The sequence below is a fragment of the Neomonachus schauinslandi genome, chromosome 12 (genome assembly GCF_002201575.2).
Source record: "Neomonachus schauinslandi chromosome 12, ASM220157v2, whole genome shotgun sequence".
Lineage (NCBI taxonomy): Eukaryota > Metazoa > Chordata > Mammalia > Carnivora > Phocidae > Neomonachus > Neomonachus schauinslandi.
Window position 1 is genome coordinate 64066229 of NC_058414.1, and position 27572 is coordinate 64093800.

General features: G+C 37.3%; 1 protein-coding gene across 1 annotated transcript in view; it reads right to left on the bottom strand.

Moving 5' to 3' along the window:
* Window positions 1-27572, bottom strand: part of TBX20 (T-box transcription factor 20) — a 52838-nt gene that overhangs the window by 10981 nt on the left and 14285 nt on the right. The window contains exon 6 of the mRNA XM_021699403.1: window positions 20263-20339. Within this exon, the coding sequence (XP_021555078.1) occupies window positions 20263-20339 (77 nt within the window). The remainder of the gene's footprint in view (window positions 1-20262; window positions 20340-27572) is intronic.

Genomic DNA, 27572 nt, shown 5'->3' on the forward strand with positions numbered 1-27572 from the left:
CTAAAAGTACCCTTATATAAAATCACTTAAACATCTTTCACATACACACCCAGATAAATCATTTCCCAAATAACAGAATGAATCACTGCCTTGTGAAATATCTTGCTTTTCTATAAGAAGTACATTATATTCATTTTGTCCTTGGTAGATCACTGGTATCATTACTTATTCTCGTCTCTAAGAGGGAGAAAAAAAGGATTTTATCAAAGTGATTTACTTGTGTCAGGCCTGAAAGTGAACTGAAAGCAATGGCAGTTCTTATATAAAGGACGGCATAATTGAATTATTGCCTTTTAAGTGATTGAAAACAGTGGTGCAATATCAGGGCCATCTCTTTGAAGATGTTGCAAAGAGTAGACAGCCCACATTGTTTACTTTGTGTCTAATCCCTGTTTCTAGCTGAATGAAAAGTGCAAAGAATTTGTTTAGCCTAGAAGCCCTATTGCAAGGACTTCTAAAATATTGTACCCTGAAAAATAAGGGATGACTCACCTAATGGGTTAAGTAATTTAGGTATCACAAGCTATGACAGTGTCTTGCAATGCTCAATTCTCTAATATCCCAAAGCAAGAGACTATAGCTTCAGTAGGCTTCCTTTGGATTTAACAGATAAATAAAATGGGTACCATTACTGAAGTACCATTATCAGCCTTTCTAAATATCTAAATACTAAATTATTTTGCTAGGCAAAAAAAAGTACGTTAGGACATTATTACCTTAGGTATTTTTAAAAGATCTCTTTTGACTACTATGTAACCATCAATTTCAAGAATAATATACATGTGAGAGATACTATCATAGCCAGAAGGTGGGCAAGATAAAGAGTAGCTACAATGATTCTGTTGATCCTGCCAAAATGTTCATACCTGTTTGAAGTCACTGTTCAAACTCTAGATAAGCAAAACCAACACACTCTATCAGTATTGGAACTGATCGCTGGTTTGTCTGTCTCTGAAACCAGAGGGCAAATTTCTCAGCGTTCAAAAAGCAAAACCTTCCTTTTCTCCTTTTTCCTTTGCACCACTATACCTAATACATTCCTCTTTCATTGTACTTACTAGATTCATCACAATCATGTGTTGACATGACTGTCTCTACCACTATGCTGTTGGCCTTTGAACAAGGAGGGGACAATACTTAATCTAGGCAGTGATTCTCAAGCTTTAGTGTGTGTTATGGACTGAATGTCTGTGTCTCCCACAAAATTCACATGTTGACATCTTAACTCCCAAAGGGATGCAAGCAGGAGGCAGGGCCTTTGGTAGACAATTAGGTCTTGAGGGTGGAGCGCTACTACATGGGATTAGTGCCCTTATAAGAGGAGACAGGAGAGCTTGCTTTGGCCTTCTGCTTTCCATCCATGTGAGGACACACTGAGATGAGCCAGGAAGCAGGCCCTTATCAAACACGGACTCTGCCAGCTTCCAGAACCGTGAGCAATAAAGGTGTATGGTTTAAGCCACTCCAGTCTGTGGCATTATTATTATAGCAGCCCAAACAGACGAGGACAGCGTGCATCAGAATTACCTGATGGTGGACTTGTCAAAACATAGACTGGGGAGCCCCCCCCTTGAGTTTCTGATTCAGTAGATCTGAGGTATGGCCTGAGAACGTGACCTCCTGGGTGTTTCAAGGGCATGCCGATGCTGCTGACACAGAGACCACACTTGGAGAACCACTGCCCTAGTGTCATGGTTACAAGTCTGTTTGCTGGCACCTGCTTAACTTGAATCCTAGCTCTGCCACTTGAGAGTTGTGTGCCTGTGGGCAAATTACTTCACTTCTCCATGCCTCAGTTTTCTCATCTGTAAAATGAGAATATTAATAGGGTCTAGCTCTTAAGGCAATTATTAAGATTCAATGAATTAATACACACGGAGAGTGTATATTGGTACCTGGGATATAATAAGCATTCAATAAATGTTTATAGATAAAATTAAATTCTTGCTGTTATCATTGAGTATCAAGATCATGTGTTCCTAAAGCTGGTTACAGAATCATGACCATTTTACATGAAATTAGGACTTCCAGTCACTCTAACTTGCCAGGCTTCATTTAAACCATCCTACACTATGCATGACAGGGAGAAAATTAAATAGGATTTCAATTTACATTCTAACTTTCTCTCCTAAATACAGGCCTGGAAAAAAACTGTTTAGGGAGAAAATGTCAAATCCATTAAAATCAATTCTAATTTATAAGAAACAAAATATTTAAAGTTGTTCTTGCTCATCAATTTGTTCAAGTTTACGTCGTCCTCCTGGGCCTTTGTAAATAACTCCTTGTCACAATATTTTCCCAAAGATTTATGCAGATAATGTTATAAATTACTGGAAGACAATATATCAATATGTGTAGCTTCCACAAAGTACTTAATAAATGAAAACTTTAGATAATACAACTTGAGATGTATTATAAATCATTAATTTTAATTTGAAAACTGAAATATATAATACAATCCATTTTGCAAAAGCAAAATAACTAATTTTTTAGAAGCTTTTAGACTTCAGTTTATTATTATTTATTTCACTTAATGCTACTGGTTTTTCTTTTCAGTAGTAATATATATTTCTGGTTTTCTATTATCATTAGCAATTTAAATAAGTAAACTGGACCACTGGGGGTGGGGGGAGCTACTATGTTTAGTTTCTAAGTCTTAGAGCTGTGGCAACTAGAAGAAAGCTCTCAAGCAAAGTACAGATTGCTCAGCCTCTAAATAAACTTTAGTAAATTGTGAGGTAGGGAACAAATGTCCTTCATACACAGAAAGACACAAGCAGGAGAAAAAAAAAGGAGGAGGACAATTTACAAGTATAAGCCAATTGTGAATAACTCTGCTACTCTACCTACCTGACTTACTGGTTTGTTTAACACTACTTTGTAAAATAAATGCTTCCTCTTATAAGCTGTGAATAAATGAGTTAACATTTTTAGTGCAGAAACACAGCTTGCTAGTTAAAGGAATATTGCAGTGACTGCAAATTGAAAAAAAATTAATTCTGTTAAAAGCCATCCCTTCCTTTTTGAGATTGTTATCAACAGATTATTTTACTTTATTCAACTAATAGATTTTATTTAAAAGCAGACTTTAATCCAGTTACTAAACAAAATTGCTTTCCTTTTATGCATGCAGGCTCTTATTCTAAGTCTCTTCTTTAGAGATGATTTAAAAAAGTGTTTCTTTCCTAAGAAGCTGTGTGATCGGATTCCTTATCTGGATCTGGGTTTTTATTTCTTCTATAAAATGAGGGTGTGGTAGGCAGCTGGTGGGCTGGATTAGATAATCTCTAAGATTCATATGGTGCTAATGATTTATGAATCCTTAAATATATAAAAAGGAAGAATTAAAAATAGCTATTATGAAAAAGTCCAGTACTAGTTGTAAAGAACCCTGGGTTCTAACCCCCACATTTACTAACTGTGACCTGAGCAAATCACTTACAGTCTCTGGGTCCTCGTTGCTTCAATGGTATAATGATAGATAAATTGGATGGCTCCCCAAGTCATTCCAGCTTCAAAATACATACTTCCTAGAAAGCGTGGCTTCAGTGTTTTTTTTGGAAGTTTAACCGCAAAATGTCAAGGCACACTTCAGTATGAACAATATAATTTAAAATATTTTTCTTATGCTTTAATCTGTACTTAAGAAAGAACTATATGCCAATAATTTAAAATAAAGTCATTTTCATTTATACAAGATTGGAGTATTATATGTTGCTCAATAATCTCAGAGATAAAATTCCGTTTTTAACACTTTGATTTCTGTCTCTTCATTCTGAGCAACATCACATTCCTGGGGTATGTCCCTCCAAGCAGAGGTGATACAGAGGTCTTCTGTCCTCCCCTATCGCAGAAGCCCTGGCCTGCTCTGTGGCTCCTGTCACAGAAAGTGGGTCCCAGGGGAACACTGTGGGTCACTGGGAGCAGGGGCAGCTCCAAAGGGCAGAGACTGTCATTATTAGCTTTTGCCATTTGCTATCTTTAGTATGTGTATTTGCAAGTAGCTTGCCTCTTATATAGTCACTGCCTTTAATAGTCAAGGAACGGTTTTTGGTTTGGTTTGGTTTGGTTTTAGCAGACTTCATTGAAATTATATTTCAGTTTTACATCATTACAGACACTGCATAATCTACTTTGTAAGAGTCTCCGTAATGCTCAAGTATCACTGTAATCATGAAACATTAAGGGAATTAGCAAACTTTATGACCCATAACTATTTATTATTTCTCTATTCACTGGGCGGAAGTTTAATCTACTTATTTTTTCAGCTAGTATAGTCCCCTCCTCCCAATATACATACTTTTCTCCTTTGCCTAAATCTATTCTGCTGGTTATACCTATCTCCAAAGATAGGATGTAAGAGTGATATGAGAATTTATGTTGTTGGCTATCTGGGCAACAATTATTAGGCTCGACTAACTACTTCACGAAATGCATGACTTCGGGAGCCCTGAATGTCAGAGTTTTCTTTTTTCCAAAGCTAGCCCAAATGCTTAGAAGAAAGCCCACATATCAGCAGATACCCTGAGAAGGGGAAAGTGAAGATGGAGAGGAAAGATGAGCTAAGTGCACAAAGAAGTCTCACTCTAGACCAAACCTCAAGAAAAAGATAACTACTATGTCCAATGAGATGTCCTTCAACAGACGAATGGATAAAGAAGATGTGGTTCATTTATACAATGGATTATTACTCAGCTATCAGAAAGGATGAATACCTACCATTTGCATCGACACGGATGGAACTGGAGGGGATTACGCTAAGTGAAATAAGTCAAGCAGAGAAAGACAATTATCATATGGTTTACTCATATGTGGAACATAAGGAATAGCACAGAGGACCACAGGGGAAGGGAGGGAAAACTGAATGGGAGGAAATCAGAGAGGGAGACACACCATGAGAGACTCTGGACTCCAGAAACAAACTGAGGGTTACAGAAGGGAGGGGGGTGGGGGGACGGGGTAACTGGGTGATGGGTATTAAGGAGGGCACGTGTTGTGATGAGTACTGGGTGTTATATGCAACTAATGAATTGTTGAACACTACATCAAAAACTAATGATGTACTATATATTGCCTAATTGAACATATTAATATAAAAAAAAACAAAGGTAGAGGAGAATTTTTAAAGAAATACCTGTACTATCAGACATCTGGAGAGAGTATTGAGCATGCCATCCATTCTGCTCTACCACGGAGTCCATCAAAATGATGCAAGTGCCAGGTGTCTAGAGGAGACCCATGATGTAGAGAAGGAAAATCCACATAATCCTCACATTCCACTGCACCCATGAATTTCCACCTCTCTGCCTCTAAAGTTATCAGCAGAGCTTCTGATAATTCAAAAATGATTCCACTGGGAAGCTTACTAGACTTTAGTGTAGGGAGAGACTTAGTTTGTACTCCAACAACTACTCATTATAAGGAAGCACGAGGTACAAGGGGAGCAAATGAGTAACATTTCAGAGGACTGATGCCACCTTCTTTCCATCCCTTAATGACACCTATGAGTGAAGGAAACAGGGACACAACAAGTCCAGGTAATCCTCTTCTGGGAACTAGGGATCGCCCTTGGTCCTTTGATCAAGGACAATAAGAACAAAGGAAAAACAAGGAAATCTTTTGGTCATTCCAGATAAAAGACTACATCACTTAAATAGGAAAGAATATTAGATTGCCATCAGAGAGTGACAGCCACACTTTACATCAGGACACAATAACAACATAGTTAAGATATGGCAGGAAAGAAAATGTGAGGCAAGGATTGCCTATCAAGTCAAACTGACTTTTGCAAATAAAAGCCCAAGCTGTCATGTTCAGGCAAAAGGCAAGGAATATTGGCCCCACAAGCTTTCTTGAGGCATCTAGCAGAAAATGAGCTTCAGAAAACCAAAATGACTAGGGAGACAATGACATAGGATGCATCAGTGGCCATTAAATCTATATTTACTTGAAAAACTAAGATTAAACCATGGTGATAAGAAAGTACATGTGGGGGTGCCTGGGTGGTTCAGTCGGTTAAGTGTCTGCCTTCGGCTCAGGTCACCATCTTGGGGTCCTGGGATGGAGCCCCTCATCGGGCTCCCTGCTCAGCGGAGAGTCTGCTTCTCCCTCTCCCACTCCCCCTGCTTGTATTCCCTCTCTCACTGTCTCTCGCTGTCTCTGTCAAATAAATAAATAAAATCTTTAAAAAAAAATAAAGAGTACCTGTGTGATGAGTCTATACTCTGACAAGGTAAATCAAGTACAATTCTCAAGAATGGGAGGAGGATGGGGAGGGAAGATGATAAGTAGAATAAGATTGTCGGTCATCTGTATTTATTAACTGAGATTAAAGGGTTATGTCTTCAAATGCTTAAAAACAGGAAAAGTGGGGGGGGGGAGAAAAAAAGAAGTTACTAGTTAATTTCAATTCTGCTCATAGGAGGGGACTTACAGAAAATTAGAAACGGGGGACTAGGAGTTTTTAAAAGACATTAGTGTAAAGGAAAACAGAGTAAGAGTACAAACCTTGCTAGATACCAAAAAATAATAGTACAAAAAAAGGTTGCTAATAAGATAGACCACATAGTAAGAGATTACATAAAAGACTTATTTATCTATTTAAATATAACAAAACAATATAATGGAACAACTGAATTCAAACATATTAATATGTACATTACATATATATTATATATATTTTATACTTACATAGTATATATGTACAACACATAATATTAATGTACACTGTCATGTGAAAAAAAATGAGGTAGAAAATGTATAGAGTGTGTTAACATTTAAGATAAAGAGGAAAAGAATATATAAATATGTATCTGCTTATATCAAAAAACATACTGGAAGGATAAACAGTCCTTTTTTTTTAAATGGTTACTTATAGGAGAAGGAAGACATAGGGTGGAGGGGATTAGGAGAGAATCTTGACATCTTTGAATAAGCCATGTTCTGTAGATCTGTCTTGAAACCACGTAAATAATTTATTAAATAATCATGTAAGAAAATTACATTTTTTAATGTAAAAAAACAAAAAACACAATAAAACAGATGAACCTAAATGTATATCACTGGGTAATAAGCATAACTACATAGAGAAATGCTTCCAAATGACTTTAGAATACTTTAGTAATGAACTAAGGAAAAAGAAACTAAATGAACTAAAAACGAACACCCTAGTAGAATCTACACTAAGGACAAAAAGAACCACAAAAAGATTTTCAGCTATTTTTAGTTGCCACATTGTTGGGGGTATGTGATTCACGTATCGTGAGATTGCTGTGGATCTATGCACTGTGAGATAAAGCAAACGAGTAATGACAGAACAGTCTATCATTCCACGTATTAGTGAGGGCTGCATTCTCAGCCTGAGAGAAGAGATACAGCTGTTAAGGTCTAAGAGGTTGCATAAAAGCCCTGAATTTAAATGGAAAGTGTTCATTTGAACTCCTGTTGGATTTTATCTTCAAAGTACGCACGCACATGCACACCCCCTTCAAACTGAAAGCTTAGGTGGAGAGGTGGTGGCTCACATTTTACTTATTTGAAATTTGAGTACCTGCTTCTTATGCATTTCAAGTATGTTACTTTGCCATTTTAAAATGCAAATCTGAAAAATACTAGAAAAAGTATTTTCTAATTCCCTCACAATAAACCAGATGATGTTTTAGGAGTCTTTTTAACACCTGCTTTCCCCAAATCCTTTCATATTGTTCTCTGAAGACCCTGAAAGTTCCTAGTGCTCAGAGAGAAAAAAAAAAAAATTACAGCCTGTTTTCTAATTATTCATCACAGTTAAGGTACAAGATTAGAAAATGGATAAAAGTAACATAGATAATTGAGATCTGCAGTCTGGGTTGTATGCATGTCTGGGTTGTTACTTTGTTGCCCTACTCTGTCATCTTTCTTTGGCTTGAACTACAGGTGCTGAAATGACCCTATGAGGATGCCTCAACTACCACTGAAAAGACAGGAAGGATAAGGTGTTGGCAGAGATCACTTCTCGCCAGCTTTGTCAACAAGCTCAAAATGAAATTCTGAGTTTCTTCATTTTAACCCAGAAAGAGGAAAAAAATCATCCTGTGGACATAAAATTGCTGGGTTGGAGTTTTCCTTGCTGTTAAGTATTTCCATGGCCCCTTCAAGCTCTCGGCCAGGAATCAGCAAACTTCTTCTAAAAAGGCCAGACAGTAAATGTTTAAAGCTTCACATGTTTTATGGTCTCCGCCAGATACACTCCACTCTGTCACTCTAGCAGGAAAACAGCCACGTGCAATACATGAATTGAAAAAACGTGCCTGTCATCCAATAAAACTCTATTTATAGACAATAAAATTTAATTTCATATTATTTTTGTATGTCACAAAGCGTTACTTTTATATTTTTTTTCAACCATTTAAAAATGTAAAAGACCATTCTTACCTTGTGGACTCTACCAAACAGGCAGCAGCCAGCAGTTTGCCACCCCTGCTCTAAGCTACTTACCTGATTAGAGATGGGCCCCACTGGCCCTGCGCTGCTCCCCACCACCTTACGGCCTCAGAAACTCCACAAGCCAGCTAAGAGCGGTGTTAGAACCAAACACTACTTTCTTTTTAACACCGTACGTCATCATGAAAGATCTAGAAATTATCCATAAACTATGAACCTCTTCAGCAAAGTTGCCAAAACATTTGCTGCTCTATGGCTTGATGCAGATAAAACTTCTATCAATTCCCAGAATATTAGATTTGCAACTTCCCTGGAGTTTCCCTCCTCATCTAAATTAATAGAGTGGCTTTGAGCTCTGAGCAAAAAGACCTGATTCCTACTGGGCTTGTGTCCAAATTTCATGTGTTTGAAAGTTTTATTCAATGCCAGGGGATTTTAAACTTACTTTATTGAGACTTTCAGTACAAATCCTGAATGAATAAGGTGAGATAAGCCTATGTATTGAATTCTCTGTCCCAGTGACATGACTGAGAAAACAAGAGAAACTCAGGAAATCAGGTAGAATTCCAATAGCACACTTAGATATTTTAGCCACAAACAGGAGAGGAGTGAGGGAAGCATCAAGCAGTGTGCCCAGTCATCACTGTACAAGGGAGAAAGCTAGCTGGGGAGGGAATAAATGAAAAGGCCTCCGTCAAAACTTTACCTAAACCCCACCGTGGAGCAGCGGAGATTAATAATAAAGGCAGGTCTTTTAGTCGCTGACTGGGAGCAGATTCTCATGCCGCTGGAGGCGAGGACTAAGGAATCCCACCACAGTGCTCTCAGCCAGCACAGGGTGGTTATGGTATACTGAAGGCTGTGGGTCCAGGACTATGGCTAGCTCTGGAGCAGGGCTGCAAGGCTGCTCTGCCTGGCTGGAAGGAAGTGTGGTGGAGCTGATTTCCAGCTGCTGAGGCCAACTGAGAGAGGAGGTTGGTCACTGCACAATGAAAACTCCCTTTCCAAGACTATGTCCACCCACCTGCCACAACTCCCGACCCCGAACAGAGTCATTATATTTCCACAGTGGCAAATTATAATAAATTTAAATTATCACCCCACTCTTGGGTCTGCACCTGAAAGATTTAACAAAGATCCACATGCTTTTATTCAAAATTAATCTCAACTTCGAACACTAAGCAAACAGACATCCCATTCTATAGATGACCTGGGGAAAAGTAATTGGACATTAACAAAACATTCAGCAATTCAAAAGAAGAAAACTAATTTTATGTATTTATTTATTTTTTAAGATTTTATTTATTTATTCGGCAGAGAGATAGAGAGAGCACAAGTAGGCAGAGTGGCAGGCAGAGGGAGAGGGAGCAGGCTCTCTGCTGAGCAGGGAGCCGGACGTGGGGCTCGATCCCAGGACCCCAGGATCATGACCTGAGCCGAAGGCAGCCACTTAACCGACTGGGCCACCCAGGCGCCCCAGAAGAAAACTAATTTTAAAAAGCAGAACAAGTGTTCTCTTTGGAAACAGACTTGTTTCAAGAAACAGAGAGAGATATTTTAAGTCTCTAATTTATATTTTCAAATTTGCAGCAAGATTTAATATCCTGTATTAACAAAGCAGGTACTCACTAACAGGCATGAAAAGGAAACCATCTGGATGGGAAAGTATACTCAGAAATGACAAAGTAATAATCACCACATCCTAAAAGAACTCGGTACCCAGAACACTGGATGCCACAGGAAACAAAATCAACAAGTTAGAAGTCTTACACAAGAAATTGTCCCAACACCAGAGTAAGAAGTTAAGGAGATGAAAATTATTGAATAGATAAGAGAAACAGGGAATAGATTCAGGAGATGCCACATATGTATAATAGGAGTTTTAGAAGGTATGAGTAGAGCAGACCACTTAGAAGCAAAAAGAGAAGGCGATAAAGAATGAGAAGAAAATTTGCCTGAGCTGAAAAACAACTTGAGTTTTCAATTTAAAGCATTTAAAGAGGCAATACTAATTTTCACAAATCTACAACTGGACAGATACTGGCACAATTTCTCAATTTCAAAGAAAATTTTCTAAAAGCATTCTATCCAGGCAGAAAAAAGGTAAGTTTCCAAAAAAGGGAAGGCTGTGGCACCCACTTCTATTCCACAGTATTTAAAAGCCAGGTGGCAAAGGACAGCTGAAAGAGTTCTGAGGGAAAAGACTGTGACCATAATGGCAGCAGATCCTCTTGGATAAGCAAGAATTCATAAAGAAAAGGAGCCATATAGCCTCCCCTTCTTAACATTTACTTAACATTTACCAATAACTGAGAGTAAAGTCAAAACACAATTCCAAACATTGGAGAGACTCGAGAAATGAGCAGTATACAATGAAATGACTAGAATTCAATCTAAAAGATTATAGTTGATGCACTGTGATCCTTACAAAAGAATTTTGAAAAAGATAAAGAAGATACATGAATAAAAATCTGGATTTAAAATCCCAAATTATTTAAACCAAAATTAAGGGTTGAAGGAAGGATAGTAGAAAGAAGAATCATATACTAAATATCTCCTATTTTACAAGAAAAGAAAGTGTATAGTTTCTGACAATAACAGAGATATCAATTTTACAATTATGTCTTTTAGAGTTTGAAAGCATAATTATTAAAAAAATACAACATTAGAGAAAGGACTTTGGTTTCAGACAAACTAAAGTGGGTGTGAGGCTCATCTCACACACAAATTGTGTGAATAAAGTATCAGTCCCTCTAAACTTTGCTATCTCTTCTACCAAATAGGGACAATAATGGTTCTTTATTATAGGATTATTTCGACGAGTGACTAAAATCAAGTGTGTAAAGCATACAGCCCATTGCCTGACAAAAACTTGATAAATATAACAAAAGACAAGAGGAGAAAATAAAATGTAAAGTAAATAGCTGAATTAAACAGAGAGCAGAAATACCAAACATATCAGTTATTACAATACTTGGAGATGGATTACACTTCTCTATTAAAAGACAAAGACCGTCAGACAAAATTTTTAAAACTACAGATACTCTGTAGTTACAGAGTATCTTTAAAACTATGGGTTTTAAGGACGCCTGGGTGGCTCAGTCGTTAAGCATCTGCCTTCAGCTCAGGTCATGATCCCAGGGTCCTGGGATCAAGCCCCACATCAGGCTCCCGGCTCAATGGGAAGCCTTGCTTCTCCCTCTCCCACTCCCTCTGCTTGCATTCCCTCTCTTGCTGTCTCTCTGTCAAATGAAGAAATAAAGTCTTTAAAAAAAAAAAAAAACAAAACTATGGCTTTTAAGATACTCTGTAGATACACATCATTATTTACTCAACAAATAATGTGAGTGTTTACTATTTACCAGCCACTATTCTATTATCTAGGGATATAGTAGGAAACAAAACACAAAGGGCGCCTGGGTGGCTCAGTCGGTTAAGTGTCTGTCTTTGGCTCAAGTCATGATCCCAGGGTCCTGGGATGGAGGCCCACATCAGGCTCCCTGCTCAGGGGGAAGTCTGCTTCTCCCTTTCCCTCTACCCCTCCTCCCACTCGTGCACTCTCATGCATGCTCTCTCTCTCAAATAAATCTTTTTTTTTTTTTAAAGGTTTTATTTATTTATTTGCGAGAGAGAGAATGAGAGACAGAGAGAATGAGAGGGGGGAGGGTCAGAGGGAGAAGCAGACTCCCCGCCGAGCAGGGAGCCCGATGCGGGACTCGATACCGGGACTCCAGGATCATGACCTGAGCCGAAGGCAGTCGCTTAACCGACTGAGCCACCCAGGCGCCCTCAAATAAATCTTTAAAAAAAAAAAGACAAAGCCTCAGACCCATTCAGATTTGAGGGCAGCACATTCCTGGCAGAGGGTAAAAGTAAGTATAAAGGCCCTAAGGCGAACATGGGCCTGGGTATGCTGAGAGAAAACTGAGCAAGAGAAAGAAAGGTACAAGAGTTCGGAGACAGACCTGAGAAGGCTGGGGTCAGATTCCACAGGTCCTTTCAAGCCATGTCTGAACTGGGATTTTACCATCATTGAGAAGGTGAGTCATTTGAGAGCTCTGAGCAAGAGTGATGCGGTCCAACTTCCTTTCTTTGACAAGATCATTCTGACTGGTGTACTCGAAATGGATTTAAGGGCAGTAAGAGTAGAGGTAGAACTATCAATTAGGAAATTAATGTAACAATCTAGGAAAGAGATGATAGTATCGCAGATAAGGGTGGTACCAGTGGAGATGATAAGAAGTAGTTGGATTCCTCTGAACAGTTTGAAGGATTAGCTGACTGTTTGGATGTGGAAAATGAAAGAAAAAGAGGAGCCAAGGGTGACTGCCAGCCTTTTGGCCAGAGCAATGGGAAGGATGCAGCAGTCCGCAGCACCAATGGGAAGAGTAAGGGAAGAGCAGATGTGGAAGAGTATGATTGGGCATCCCTGTTCCAGATATGTGAAATCTGAGGTACCCGAGGGGAGAGGGAAGAGTAAAAGAAATAGCCTGTCAGATCTTTGACTCTGAGAGGCCAGAAGCAAAGATGTAAATCTGATAGTGATTAGCATATAATGGCATGAAACTGGGTCAACTTACCCAGGTAGTAGGTACAGACTGAGAAAAAGAGGTCCCAGGACCAAGGCCCAGAACACAGCACTGTCTAAAGATGGAGGACAAGAGGAAGAACCAACCAGCGTAGGGGAGGAAAGAACGGCCAATGGGAAGAGTGAGAGGTCTTGGAAGCCAGGTGGAAACTAGGAGAGAATAAACAGCAGTGTCAAACCTGACTGACAGGCCAAGGAGGGTGAGGACTGAGACTGACCATTGGATTTAAAAATGCAGAGGTCACCGGTGACCTGGACAAGGGTGGCATGGTGGCAAAGGGAGTGAAAGTCTGAAAGGCAGGGTAGCAAAGACAAAGGGAAGAGGATACACACAACTCTTAAGCAGCTTTACTTTGAGAAGGAGCAGAAAAACTGAAAGAGTAGTAATTGAAGAGACAAGTGGGATCAAGAGAAGGTTGTTTTTACCTTCATGAAAGAAATGTCAGGATATCTGATGATGCAAGAGAGAGGGGGTATACTGCTGTAGTGACGGAGATTTTTCAAAATTAAAAGGCAAATAAAGCAAGAATCAAAAATGCATAGCAATATAAGACTAGGCAAAGTAGAATCCAAGACAAAAAGCATTAAATGGGATAGAAGTTCATATATATTTACTGAAACACTATGGAACTTAAGTAGTTAAATAAGTCTTCCCCATAAGAGTACTGCACCCAGATGAATTTATGGGCAAGACTGTAAAATCACTTCCTTGCTATTCTGATCCAGACAATAAAAAGAAGGAACATATTTCAATTCATTTGAACAAACTAGTAGAAACCTGATACCAAAAACTGACAGAAAAGGAAAGAATAAACAATGTCAAATCTGTTACAAAGATTGATAAAAAGTCTTAAATAAAATACAAATAAATTAAATCCAGCAATGTATTATAAGAAAACCAGATAAAATCCAGACAGGATTTATTCCAGGAATAAATGGATAGTTCAACATAGACACTATGAGTATAATTAATATTATTATTTTAAAGTAGAAAAATAATTAAAATTGTCTCAGATGTTAAAAGAGCATTAAATATAAGTTCAACTAATATTCAGGATAACAAAAAATTCTTTAGGCATAGAAGGGTATTGCCTCAATATGATAAAGAATATCCTCCTGAAACCCATAGCCAGTGAAAATCATGTATGATGACCAAACATTAGAGGCATTGTTAAGTAAGTCAAGAACAAGAGAAAAATGCCAACTATCATCATTACTTTTCAATAGCATCCTGGAAAATTTTAAGTCAGTGTAATAAAACAAGGAAAAGACATTTTTAAAAGCATAGCTATTAGAAAGAAAAAGATAAAATTATCATTTTTTGCAAATTATATAGCAATCTAACTGGATAACTCAAGAGACTAAAAGGAAAAACTACTAAAACTATTCTTTTGAAGTTCAGTAAAATGGCAGTATGCCAAAGACTTATAGAAATCAATAGCTTTTTATAGACTAAACTAGGTAGATTTCTAATTAAAAATTCTACTTTCAAAAGCAAGCTCTCTCCTCCCAAAAACTCTCTAGTATAGTACTATTCAATACAAAGGTAGTGTGAGCCATATATGTAATTTTAAATAGTCTAGATGTCACATTTTTAAAAAAATAGGTGAAATTAATTTTAATATATTTAACCCAACATATGTCCAAAATATTATTTTTACATCTAAAAATATTTTAAAACTATTCTTGAGATATTTTCATTCTTCAAAATCATGGGGTTTGTTTTTTTGTACTTAACAGGACATCTCAGTGCGGAAAAGCCACATTTCAGGTCCTCACTAGCCATCTGTGGGCAGTGGCTATTTATTAAATTGGACAGTGTAGCTCTAGTAGACTTAGCTATGAGCCCAAGAAAATATGGGCAGGACTTACAAACTTGAAAATATCAAAACTTCTAAAGAACATAAGAAGACATTTAAATAAAAGGACAAACATGACATATTCCTAGAAGGAAGTTCCAATACTATAAAGATACCAATTTTCTCCCCCAAATTACTGTATAAATTGAACCTAAGCCCAGTCAAAATTTCAATGACTTTTTTGGGAAGACTTGACAAAATGATTCCAAAGGCTGGAAGCATAAATGTCAAAGAATATCAAGAAAATTTGAAAATAACAAGTAAAAAGGTTTGGGGTTTGCCATATCAGATATCTAAGTATCATCAACTATTTATATATTTTATCAATTTACAAAAATTAATACAATACTGGAAGATCAATAAAGAGACTACAAAACTACCACAGACAAAAACTTAGTATATGATAGGGGGAATTATAAATAAATAGGAAAGGAATATGCTAGTACATACATGGTATTGGAACCACTTATAAAAAATATACAGTTTCAGAGGTACAGGTCTGTGATTCAACAGTCTCACACAATTCACAGCGCTCAGCATAGCACATACCCTCCCCAATGTCTATCACTCTGAAACAAATAATACATTATAGGTTAAAAAAAGAAAAGAAGACAGTAGGAAAGGAAAAATGAAGGGGGGGAAATCGGAGGGGGAGACCAACCATGAGAGACTATGGACTCTGAGAAACAAACTGAGGGTTCTAGAGGGGAGGGTAGTGGGGGGATGGGTTAGCCTGGTGGTGGGTATTAAAGAGGGCACGTACTGAATGGAGCACTGGGTGTTATACGCAAACAATGAATCATGGAACACTACATCAAAAACTAAGGAGGTAATGTATGGGGATTAACATAATAAAATTTTAAAAATGTAAAATAAAAAAAATATACAGTGACATGTCTATTTTATATCTCATACCAAAATAAATACTGTATGAGTTTTTAAATAAAAAATCAGAAAGCAGTAAAGTGACAGAAATCTGTACTTGAATATTTACATATTTATAGAGTTTTGGAGTAGGGAACCTCTTCTTAAGATAGAAATCATAAAGTAAAACAGATTTCGTGATAAAATATTCTGTTTATCAAAAACATACATAAAAAGCTAATTTCAAACTGACAAAATGGTTCCAATATAAATAAACAATAAAAATACTAATATAAGTAGCTTATATGGATCAATAAAAGAAAAGATAAACAATCCAAAAGAAAAAAAAAAGAGCTAATGACATAAACAGGCCAATTTACAAAAGAAAAAGTACACATTTTCACCTATCAAATTGGCAAAGATGAAAAGATGGTGATTATGTTTGACAAGGGTACAAGAAATGGGTATTCTTGACCATGCCATGGACAATCATTCTTGAGGGAAACTTGGCAGTTTGTATGAAAAACCTTAAAAACATGTATTATCTTTCCCTTTATATGAAGTATCTAAACTAGACAAATTCATAGAGACAGAAAGTAGAACAGACATTACCAGGGGCTGGGGGAGGAGGAACAGGGAGTTACTGTTTAATGAGTACAAGTTTTCTATTTAGGATGATGGAAACATTCCGGAAATGTAAAATGGTGATGGTTGCACAACACTGTGAATATACTTAACCCCACTGAACTGTTTACTTAAAAATGATTAAAATGGTAAATTATGTTGCATACGTTACCATGATTTTTTAAAATTCCATTGCATGGCCATACACATTTATTAAACCATTTTTCTATTATTGAATATTTAGGTCTTTCCCAAATTTTTAACAATAAAAACAACATTATGAATAAAAAAAGTATATCCCTTTCTGCCCCCGGGTCCTGTCCTCATGCTTTAATAAAACCACCATTTTACATCAAAAAAATAAAATAAAATAAAAATAAAAAAGTATATCCCTAGATCCAGCATTTTTATTTGTTAGTATTTATCCTATGGTAATAATGAAGAGCATGAGTTAAGATATATATTTTCCTCCTAGCACTGTTTGTAATAATAAAAAGTGGGAAACCTAAATAACTAATATATAGGATTGGTCAAATAAGTGATCAGACACAGTGGAAAATTGGGCAGCCATTAAAAAGTATACTATAGTCATATATCTATTGATATTAAGGGGAAATGATTAAAAATATATGTGTGTAAACCTTAAAGGAAGTAAATGTTCGTACATGCATAAGAAAGTACCTGGAAGAATATATAAGTCTTTGCCAGTGGTTATCTCTGAGTGAATGGAATTTGTTACTTATTTATGCTCTTTTTCTTACTTGTTAGATTTTTCTGCAATGAGCATGAACTCTCTCTGGGGAAGAAAAAAAAAAAAAAACCTAACAAAAGAAAATTTTGAAGAAATCATGAAAAAACCCTCCTAGTTATTTTTCCTTTCTCAAAAGTAACACTGTGCTTTCCCTTACTGTACAAAGTGCCCTCCCTCCCCCCACCAAAAAAAGAAAACACCAACTAACAGTCTGTTTATTATTATCTGACAGACCAGCAGGTAATTCTTTCTCTGAACTAAATAATTATGAATTCGGTGATATTAAGAAATTCCTTTGGGCTTTTGGTTTGCTTCTAAGCTGTCCATTATAGGTATATGTGCAAAGCATCTGATGAAAATGCTTTCTACTTTTGCTAATGAGATGGTTTTCCTTTTACAAATGAAGGAGATGCTGTTGCTGAAGAGTAGTAAGGCTACACACGGAGCATGGGAGACATTCAAGTGTCTGAACAGAACCCATTAAAATGAGAGCAGGAAAACTGTAATGCCTTATACGGTATCCCAAAAGCTTGTGCAATTGTAGAAGAAATAAAACACTGAGTTTGGAGGTGTAAGGCAAACAGATCCAGTCCCAAAAGCATTTTTGTTTGGGTGTCCCACACCAAAGTTGTAAATCTAGAACAGGAAACTTGAAATCATTAAGGTCACATATTTATAACATCACATTCAATTAGGTTAGAAAAGTGTAATTTCTGTCATCATGTCATAAAAAGATGTGTTTTTGTCTCAGATCTCTTATAAGGAAAAGTCCCCTATATTGTTACAGATAGGGCTGTTTTCAATCAGTTACAAGGAGCAATTCAATTACTAGATGGTTTAGTGCAGTAACTGACTCCAGACTAATTTAATTTCTTTAGGTCTCTAAAGATCAATTGATCTGATTTGACCCATCCCCAAAGGCTGTTTAGGGAAAATTCAGACTTAAATACCTGGAAATGAAATCCAAAACCTTGGCCAATTTCACACTAGTTAGGTCATCCTGCAAACTTTTAGCTGGTCACAGAAGATGCTCTCTTCGCCCTCAGACCATTGAAAGCTACTCAGTTTCATGGACGTGTGAGTGCTCCCCACATCAGGATGTTTATTCAATAAGTGGAAAATGTGCCTGCATGCATTATCAAATCTGCTGTTCTAAAGGGCAGTCAGCCTGGGGACTCGTATCTTGTGAGCACACGTGCAAATAAGGGGCTATTTTTACTCTAGGAGTAGTTTATTAAGACTATTAGAAGTACACTTAGATGGGGCAAAAAATAATAATTATTTCACATTTTTAGATTTATAAAGTGTTTCATAAATGTCACCTTACTTGGCTCTCATAATAAACTTTTAAAGGAGCAGGGTTATTTTTCCCATCTTCTAGATAAGGAAACAGAGGCTGGGAGACTACTCCAGGATCACTCAGCCAGTACAAGGCAGAGCTGGGACTCTAACCCATGAGTTTGTCTCCCAGTATATCATGCTCACCTCCTGATCTGAGATAGAAGATAAGGTACACACTATAAAAACACACCATTGCTGTCCCACTGAGCCACTGTCTTCATTCTTATCTGCTACCTGACTGAAATGAAGAAGTTCACTTCTAATCCCACCTGTATACATCCAGTTGGAGTCACTGCTTCTGGCTCTCCAGAAATAAGAGATGAAAAAGGTCATGGCTGAATGAAAGCAGCCTTTGTAAATGGACTTATTTGTCACCCACACTTCTGATGCCACATTCTCACTGCCTTGGGTCTCAAGGCCTATCTGCTTGCCTATGTCCCACCTCATTGGAGAGCCTATCCATTTGGTGTCTCTCTGCAGTCTGCAATCGACTTCCAACCACAAGCTCAAGTTTCCTTCCCTGATCTCAGCCCCCTCAACCACTTGTCAAGCTCTCCAGTGACTTAATTTCTCTCTTCTACTTGAATCCCACAGCACCTGCTCCACTTTCAGCCTCTCCTGCTGGCTTCTCTGCCTCCTCACTGAGCCTCTATATCTTTTCCTCCAAATCAAAACCCACTGTGCTCTGCTACTTGGGAGGGCTGAAGGAAGGATTAGATAGATATTGCTAAAATATGCAATGACCCCTTCAACTGCATTTCCAGGAAGGCTGGAGAGAAGTGCCGAGGTCAGGAGATGTGACCATGTGTTAGGTAACAAAGAGTGTGACAGAAATGTATAGCAGTTGGTGGGGAGGAAATCACACAAAGACCTGGAGGTAAAATACACCAGAGGTTCTGGTGGCTAGGGTACACCACCTGTCAAAGAAAGACTCTGGGCCACATAAAAGAAGAAGTACAGAAGATGAATAAGGTCTAAAGATCTAATGTATAACATATTGACTAGAGTTGATAACACTATTGTATAATTGAAATCTGCCAAGAAAGTAGAACTTAAATGTTCTCACACAAAAAAGAAGTACAGAAAGTTCCATAGTATGTGTAAGAGATACAAATAATCTGTTAGGTTGAAAAATCTTCTCCCTAAAAAACACATCATTTTTTTGACATTCCTATGGGCAAGCTCTGGATCTCAACATAGTCATTACTCACCATGAAGATGATCTCACACTGTGTAAACCATTTTAATTAAGTAAAAAGTGGAGTAAGTTACAGGCCCGTGATTGTCACTTGTCTTCTTAAAGGTCCTGAGACCTGATGTCTCTCCTATTAAATATGAGTAGTCTATGCCATATGTAAAATATGTGCCTTGAATTAAATGACATCTCCTTGCTTCAGAGTTCCAAACTACTCATATTCTTCAGGCTCGCTAATATGTCCACTTCAGAAGGCTAAGACTATCAAGATTCCATTTCTCTGCAGATTGCCACCTAAGAGATGCAGCTTAATATCATCAAAAGGACTGAATCTTTGATAAGGAAGAAACCCTACTTTTTTACAGTTGAGTCAATGTCCTGACCAAAGAAACCACTTCCTCGGAAACAGCGCGGAACAGATGCAGGTGCAGCAGCTGTCAGAGCTTAAGCAGCTGCATGTCTACAGGGCTTCGAGGTGGAAGGGAAGGTGGGCTGGGGGGATCGGAGACTATCTACAGTAGGGTTATGGCATTTGGGCGTTGAAAGGAGTGTGTTCTTACAAACTCACTCTTCTCTTTATCTTATCTGGACAAAAAAGTAAACAGAAAATTCTCATTACCTCTCAATGTCAGTGAGCCTGGAGGAGTCCCGGAATCCTTTGGCAAAAGGGTTGCTATCTATTTTCAGCTTGGTTATCTGCAAAGGAATGAATGGGTAACAGAACAATATCATTTCCGAGGTCAAGGAAGCAAAATCAGAAATAAAGAGTTTGTTCATTTTCCATGCCGCCCCAAGAATACTTAATGTCTCTCAGGATCGTGAGAAGGGTGGAAAGTGAAAGAGAAGTTCACAGGAGGGATGATTCACAACCCAGTGGGACAGTTGGTCAGGGAGGGCTTCAGAGATGAGGGATTTGAGGACTGGCTGTTCCTAGAAAACAGCCCGAAGGTCAATGGATAGAGACAATTAGGGAAGGGGCCTTTTGTAAACAGTGTGGCTGCAAGGTGAAGAATTTAAGAGAGCAGTGAAAGGCTAGGGTTGCCCCGAGAATGGGAGAACTGTCTAGCAGACCAGCATTGGTAGGTAATGGGGAATACAAACAAAAATCTTGCCTCCTGCTGACTTGGCAGTATCATTTGTGAATCCTATGGGCATATATATATATATACACATATATATATATATATATATATATATATATATATATACATATAACATAATGGAGAAGAAGATAAAATGGACAATAATAGCTTCATGTTCAATACTGTACTGAAATACATGACATAAATACATGATATAAAGCTTTCAAAATATAAATTTACCCCTGCTCCCCTTCCATCTGACCAAATTAGAATCAACCAGTCTTTTGTTATCCTCTCATACAATGCTATTTATAGACTCTGTGCTTATATAAAAGAAAATATTCCCTAATAAGAATCATAGTCTGAAGGATTAAGTATGTAAGATGTGCTAGTCCATAATTCCCACAGTATTAGTGTAAAAAGATCCATTAAATCATATGCGCTGTGCCTCCAAAGAAAGAGACATTAGGTTATAAAGCAAAAAATAAACACTGAATAAAAGATACTCGAGACTTGTAAAATTCCTGATTAGAGCCAAAAAGAACCCAGAAGGACCAAGACACAGGTAGTCACTATCTGAATTAGAACCATAGACACCTTTAAAAAAGAGTCCTAACTCACTGGCATCAGAACGAGAACCCACACTAATCTTTAGAGAGAGATGCACAAAATAGTCTTAGCCTGGAGAAAAGTTTATAAAGTTGAGGCATGTCCTCCTCATAAGCACTAAACACAACCATAGATTGCCTGAAATACTCTCTCACCAAAACACAACGTTTTCTCTGATCAGAGTGTTTCTGCTATTCATTTTAAATCATTAACACCTAAAGAATTGCCTTTTTCATTACAAAAGAAAGGCATTATTTCCCTTTTCGAATTTTCTAAATATGAGCTAACCAATGTACAAGCTGCAAAGAAGCTACTCATCTCACTTAAAATAGAACTTCCCACACTATCCTATCCAGAGACCCCCCTTTTCTGTCATGAACACTGACCAGTTATAAGATTGATTATTTGATAGTTTTAATTTCTAAGAGTGCATGACAGTGTCTCACAAATGCTCATTGTTAGCCTTTTCACTCTAGTGCAGCCAAAAAAAAAAAAAATTACTAATTTCCTTTTCAGCTTAGTTAGTGGACATGATAAACAAGGAAGGAAGGAAGAAAACTGTTCTTAGTGAATAACAACAGCTAATTTAAATTTGCATATAAAGAAATACACAGGAACCTCAGAGGTTGCCTCTAATGTGTGGCCATCCAGAGTTTGTAGAGAACCTTCTCTAGCACACTGCCACCACGGTCATAGCCCTGGATTTCTCAAGGGTGAAGTCTGTTTCAGCCATCTTTCAGACTACGATTTAGTTCTGCAGGTCCATTTTCAGGATGCAGGAGAAAATTTTTATTTGTCTCAAATAAACTGTAAGCATCTTCTAAAGCACAAGCATTTAGTATGTCCTAAGATTATAAAACACCAACTAGATTTTTAAATCCTCAGACAGGAGCTGCATCTCTTTCTACTGAATAATTAAAAGTTAAAATGCCTTATATTTCTGAAGCGTTTTAGGTTCATGAAAGTGCTTTCAAATTAATTCATTGACAAATATTTAATGAGGACGGATTACTTATCATGCACTATGCCAAGTGTTGGATGGTGCAGAGATAAAGAACACGTGGGCCCTGCCCTGATGGAGCTTCAAACTGCAAGGCACAAGCAGAGGGACACAGAGCTTACCAGAACTGAAGGTGATTTACATGCCACTAAAGAGGGTGACACCACATCCACTGCAGTGTTAGTGATTTAAGCGTGAAGCAAACCCAGATGAAAATTTCAAACTGAAATTGAGGTAGAATAATAAGTCTTCTTTCAAGCTCAATTCCTATAAGCTAATTAATAAAATGTAAAAGTGCATAGATAAAATGTAGAAGTGAATAGATAAAATTGCATGGAGACAGTGACAGAGGGATGCCTGGGTGGCTCAGTTGTTAAGCATCTGCCTTCAGCTCAGGTCATGATCCCAGGGTCCTGGGATCGAGCCCCGCATCGGGCTCCCTGCTCGGCGGGAAGCCTGCTTCTCCCTCTCCCACTCCCCCTGCTTGTTCCCTCTCTCGCTGTGTCTCTCTCTGTCAAATAAATAAAATCTTAAAAAAAAAAAAAGACAGTGGCAGATATCTGATGGAAAAAGTAATTTTGAAAAGTCCTTTTACAGCCACTCCTCTAAGACGTGAACTGTATCATTTTGTTTGAGTCTTTACAAACTAAAAGAATAGAAAGTATTATCTCTCTGTTGTAATGATTAAAGGACTTAAAGGACTTTTGATCTACTTGGCCCCTGTGAAAACTGTATTTGCTTTTCTTCATTATTTCCAAAAGGTAAAGACTATAGGTTCAGAATATGATGATTGTCATAGAGAATAAATACTCTCAGCAAGTGTGTGTTGTTCAAGCAGTATGTCACCATATTTACCATTACTGCCATAACTCTGAAGAAGTGAATTACATTCAACAAGTTTTCAGATGTCTTTGGAATTTTCTTTCATTATTAGAATTTTCTATTTCCAGTTTCTTTTTAGTCTCTTTTTCATAATACCCAGGCAGATCACTGGTAACTTTTTTTCTTTTTCTTCACATTTTGATATAACTTCAAACTATAGCAAAGTTTCGAGAATAGAATGAGGTACTCTCATACACCTAGATTCACCAGTTAGTTACAGCAATGATTTGACTTTAGTGTGCTAATTAGAAATGGAGCTTAAGACTTTCTCCATAGACCACTTTATCTAATTCCAGAGAAAATAACTGCTTTTGGAAGTTAAAGGAAATAAAGATGAATGGATGTCTAATTACTAAAATTGTAGGGGGGCCCTGGAGTAACACTACCATTTCGAACAGGTTTTATGGAGTACTGATTAGCAGCACAAGGACTGTGAGTTGAACTTCTTAATGCACCCACCATGCTCACTGTGCTATCACTAGTCTCTGAGTTTTCTGGGGTGTCAGCAGTAAGCACCCCCAGAAATGTTTGTTGAAGTTTGCTTCAAGGCAAGCAATGAGAAATAGGATTTCATCTTTTTACCAGTTATGGACTAGCAAAACTTCCTGAGTTTACCTAAACAACATTTCATTTTGCTTTCTAATTTTAAAATAAAATAATTTTTAAATAGCAGGATTTTAACATTCCAGGTAATCATGCATTTTTAAAAGGTCAGGCATAGATTTTATTCCATGGATATTTCAATGAAAACTGATAGTAACAGAGAAAGAAATTCATTTCTGAAGATACAGTTTTATATCCCTTTATACTATTTGGGATAACTGAAAAAGTTCTACATCTGCGAATTGATGAGAGAAAGGACCCAAGTTACAGACAGTGATCTCAGCTGGACCCTAATACAGAATCCCTGCCACTATGTGTAACGCTGTTGAACAATATCATCCATGTCAAAGGTGAAACTGCAAAAGGATCCCCAAAGTAGCCAACTACCAAATATAATACGGTTAAAAAAATATATATATGAAACTACAGGTACAGCTTGTAACTCAAAGGCAACATGTAAAAGTAGCAACTTTTTTCATTTGTGAGGAAAAAGCGTTACAGGGCAGCTCTGTGTGCTTAAGAAATCCCGCAGTTTTGTGTATATGCAAATAACTGACTAATTCAGGCCAAAACACGGCCACTGTTTTTTCACCTGTTATCTCAATAATATAGGACATAATGCATTTCTTAGCCAGAAAATTCACTCTTAACATCTCCTTTATCTATAGGTCACAAGTGTATGCAAAACCAGAGAGCAGATTTTGACACTGCCAGTGGCACCGAGGAGGGGGGGACCTCTCCCAGTGGTCGTTATTCCATGTGATACCGCTGAACTCTGGACCCAGCTGGGGTGCCCAGCCACAAGGTGAAATTGGCCCCCAGAGCCCATTTCTCCAATTATCAGGAAAAGATCTGTCCAAAGGCATTTAAAAATGAAACCTGACCTACACTTCAACTCTACAGCAATGGTCGGCCCGCTCAAAAACAATGCATGACCTTTAAATCTGAAATTATAAGATAGTTTGTTGAAAGTGTAATGTATTTAGGTTTTATCTAATAATGTAAAGAAATGCAATCACTTCCTTGCAAAAAAAAAAAAAAGAGAGAGAGAGAGAAAAATAGCAAAATATGCCCCATTTTCATTACTCACAAATAAAACTACCAGCCACAATAAATGAGAAGCTTTTTCACAAATTCTGTTGGAAACTGAATTGGGTTTTAACAGATATAAAAATAACAGTCCTGTCCAAAGTTTAAGAGATATGAAGGTGATCCTAAATGTGAACTTTTAAATCTTCCTCTCTTTCTGTTCTTTGCACATGGAAAAATTCTAATACGCTAAGTACGTGTTTATTTCCTGTATATTTATTTTATTATATATCTGCTGTAGGAAAATAGTACACAAATAAGGTTACAGCTGTGAAAAAGTGGTAGATGTGGGGAGGCTTGAGAAAGAATCAAGGATAAGTTTAGAAAATTGCTTAAGACTAAGAAAATACTAACCCCCAAATTGATCTATTCATCCCACATATGTTTATTGAACATGAATTTTGATTGGTCTTATGAGGTTTTAAACCATTTGCAAAAACTGGCTTATTAGTATACCAAACGAAATCTTTGACTATTACCTGAATTTCAAATATATATATATATATATATATATATACATATACATATGCATGGAAATTATGGTTTAAAGGTGGATGTAAAGAAATAAATTCAGACACAGCAGGACCTATTGAGAAAAATTACTTCTGAATCTAATGACTTCTATTGTAGGTTATTTAGCAATGAAATGATATACTAATCATATTAATCTTTATACTTAATGATGCAGTGAATGAGAGCTAGGAACTGGTAACTAGATTTCGAGCCCATTTATAATCTCAATTAGAAATAAACATTTGCAAGAAGAACAACTAATATTAGGATGTGTGTTTATTAGTATCGTAGTCTGTTTTAATTTAGCAACATTTTCAAATTCATTTTCCAAACCTTGACACTGTCAGTGGTCACTTCCTTGGGCCTGCAGTCTAGTTCCCATGAGGCCACCAAAGGAGACTTTAAGACCCAGAAGATGGTTCTGTCACTCACCAGATTTCGTGACCTTGGGCATATGTATTAACCACTCTGAACCTGCTTTTTCATCTACAAAATCGGGCTCCCAGGGCCTTCTTCAGGAGACTAGTGTCAGAATTAAATGAGATATTCAGAAAAAATGTAGATAGTTTTTTTCTAAATTAAAAGTAATAAACCCAAGCCATGAATGTTAGTTGGATCCTAGTTCAAAGGGGGGAAAGGTTGTTGGTCCCTCCTGGAAATATTAATATGAAACTGAATTTTAGAAGATATTAAGGAATAACTTACTAATTTTCTTAGCTGTGAAAAAGACATTGTGCTTACAAAAATAATATTCTTATTGCCAGTATATACTTGTAGAAGTATTGACAGGTAAAGTATCATGATGTATGCTGCTTAGTTTCAAATGATTCAGGGAAGGAGAAAACTACATATACAGAGAAATAGGGCAGGTGAGGTCCAGGAAGGTCACCTTGGATGAGTTATTTAACCCCATGCCTCAATTTTCCCAGCTGTAAATGTAACAAACAAATACTGTTTGTTCCTATTTTATAATATCCTTGTGAAGATTAAATAAGACAATTCACTTTAAATGGTTCCCAACACATAGTAAGTACACAAATATTAGCTATTATCACAATTATGTAGATAAAACTTCCTATTCCAGCGTACCATAACCTGAGAGGTCCTGCCAAGGTTTATCCAGGACTGCTCTTTCACCTATAAAACTAAATCTAAAGTTTCTTAGAAACTTTCCTTCAATTTTCTTCAGTCTGTAATTTTCATTTAAAAAAAAAAAAACAATTTACCTATTCTTGCTTTGGTTTTCTTTACAGAGAATTTTGATAAAAGCAATGAAATTTTCACATGACAAGTTTCTGGTTTATTCTCAAACATCAGCAGACTTCTTGTAGAAGTACAAATCTAATGTCGTATAGTATAAAAGCTATAAATTCAAATCATGTAAAATGAATGTTTTAGGAATATTCTCTGAATCTATATCTGTATTACATGTGTCCTCAAATAAAAACTGGGATAGTTGGTGTCAATGTTTCAGATTCTCAGTGAAACAGTATTAGGGTTTTACACCCCTGTAGGCTTCAATCTACACCCAACTTTTTAGCTTGGTCATTCTCTGAAAGTTTCTACTCTTGTGTTGTTGCCTTAGAGACAACCAAAAAAAAAAAAATTCTTTTTTTTTTTAAAGATTTTATTTATTTATTTGAGAGAGAGAGAGAGAATGAGAGAGACTGCATGAGGGAGGGAGGGTCAGAGGGAGAAGCAGACTCCCTGCTGAGCAGGGAGCCCGATGCGGGACTCGATCCCGGGACTCCAGGATCATGACTTGAGCCAAAGGCAGGTGCTTAACCAAATGAGCCACCCAGGCGCCTGACAACCAAAAGTTTTAATACTTTGCTTTTACTTTAAGATGATTAGTATGATTTGTGCCTTCATTTAGCTCATTAAAAAAATGTGCCACTAACATTTTAAAATCCAAAAAAGTGACACTTTTGTCACTTTGAACACTCCCGAGACAGTCCGATAGTCGCCATATGCCTTATTTACAGGGTGCCTGACAGTTTCCAAAGGCATGTTTCCACACAGCACCACATGTGATCCTCACAGGAATGCCCAAGATGTTCTGGGCAGTTCTTAGCTCCAGTTAACAGGTAAGGAAAACAGCAGTGGTGAAGTAAAATCTACTCCAAGTCATACAGAAATTGTAGGTGCTTA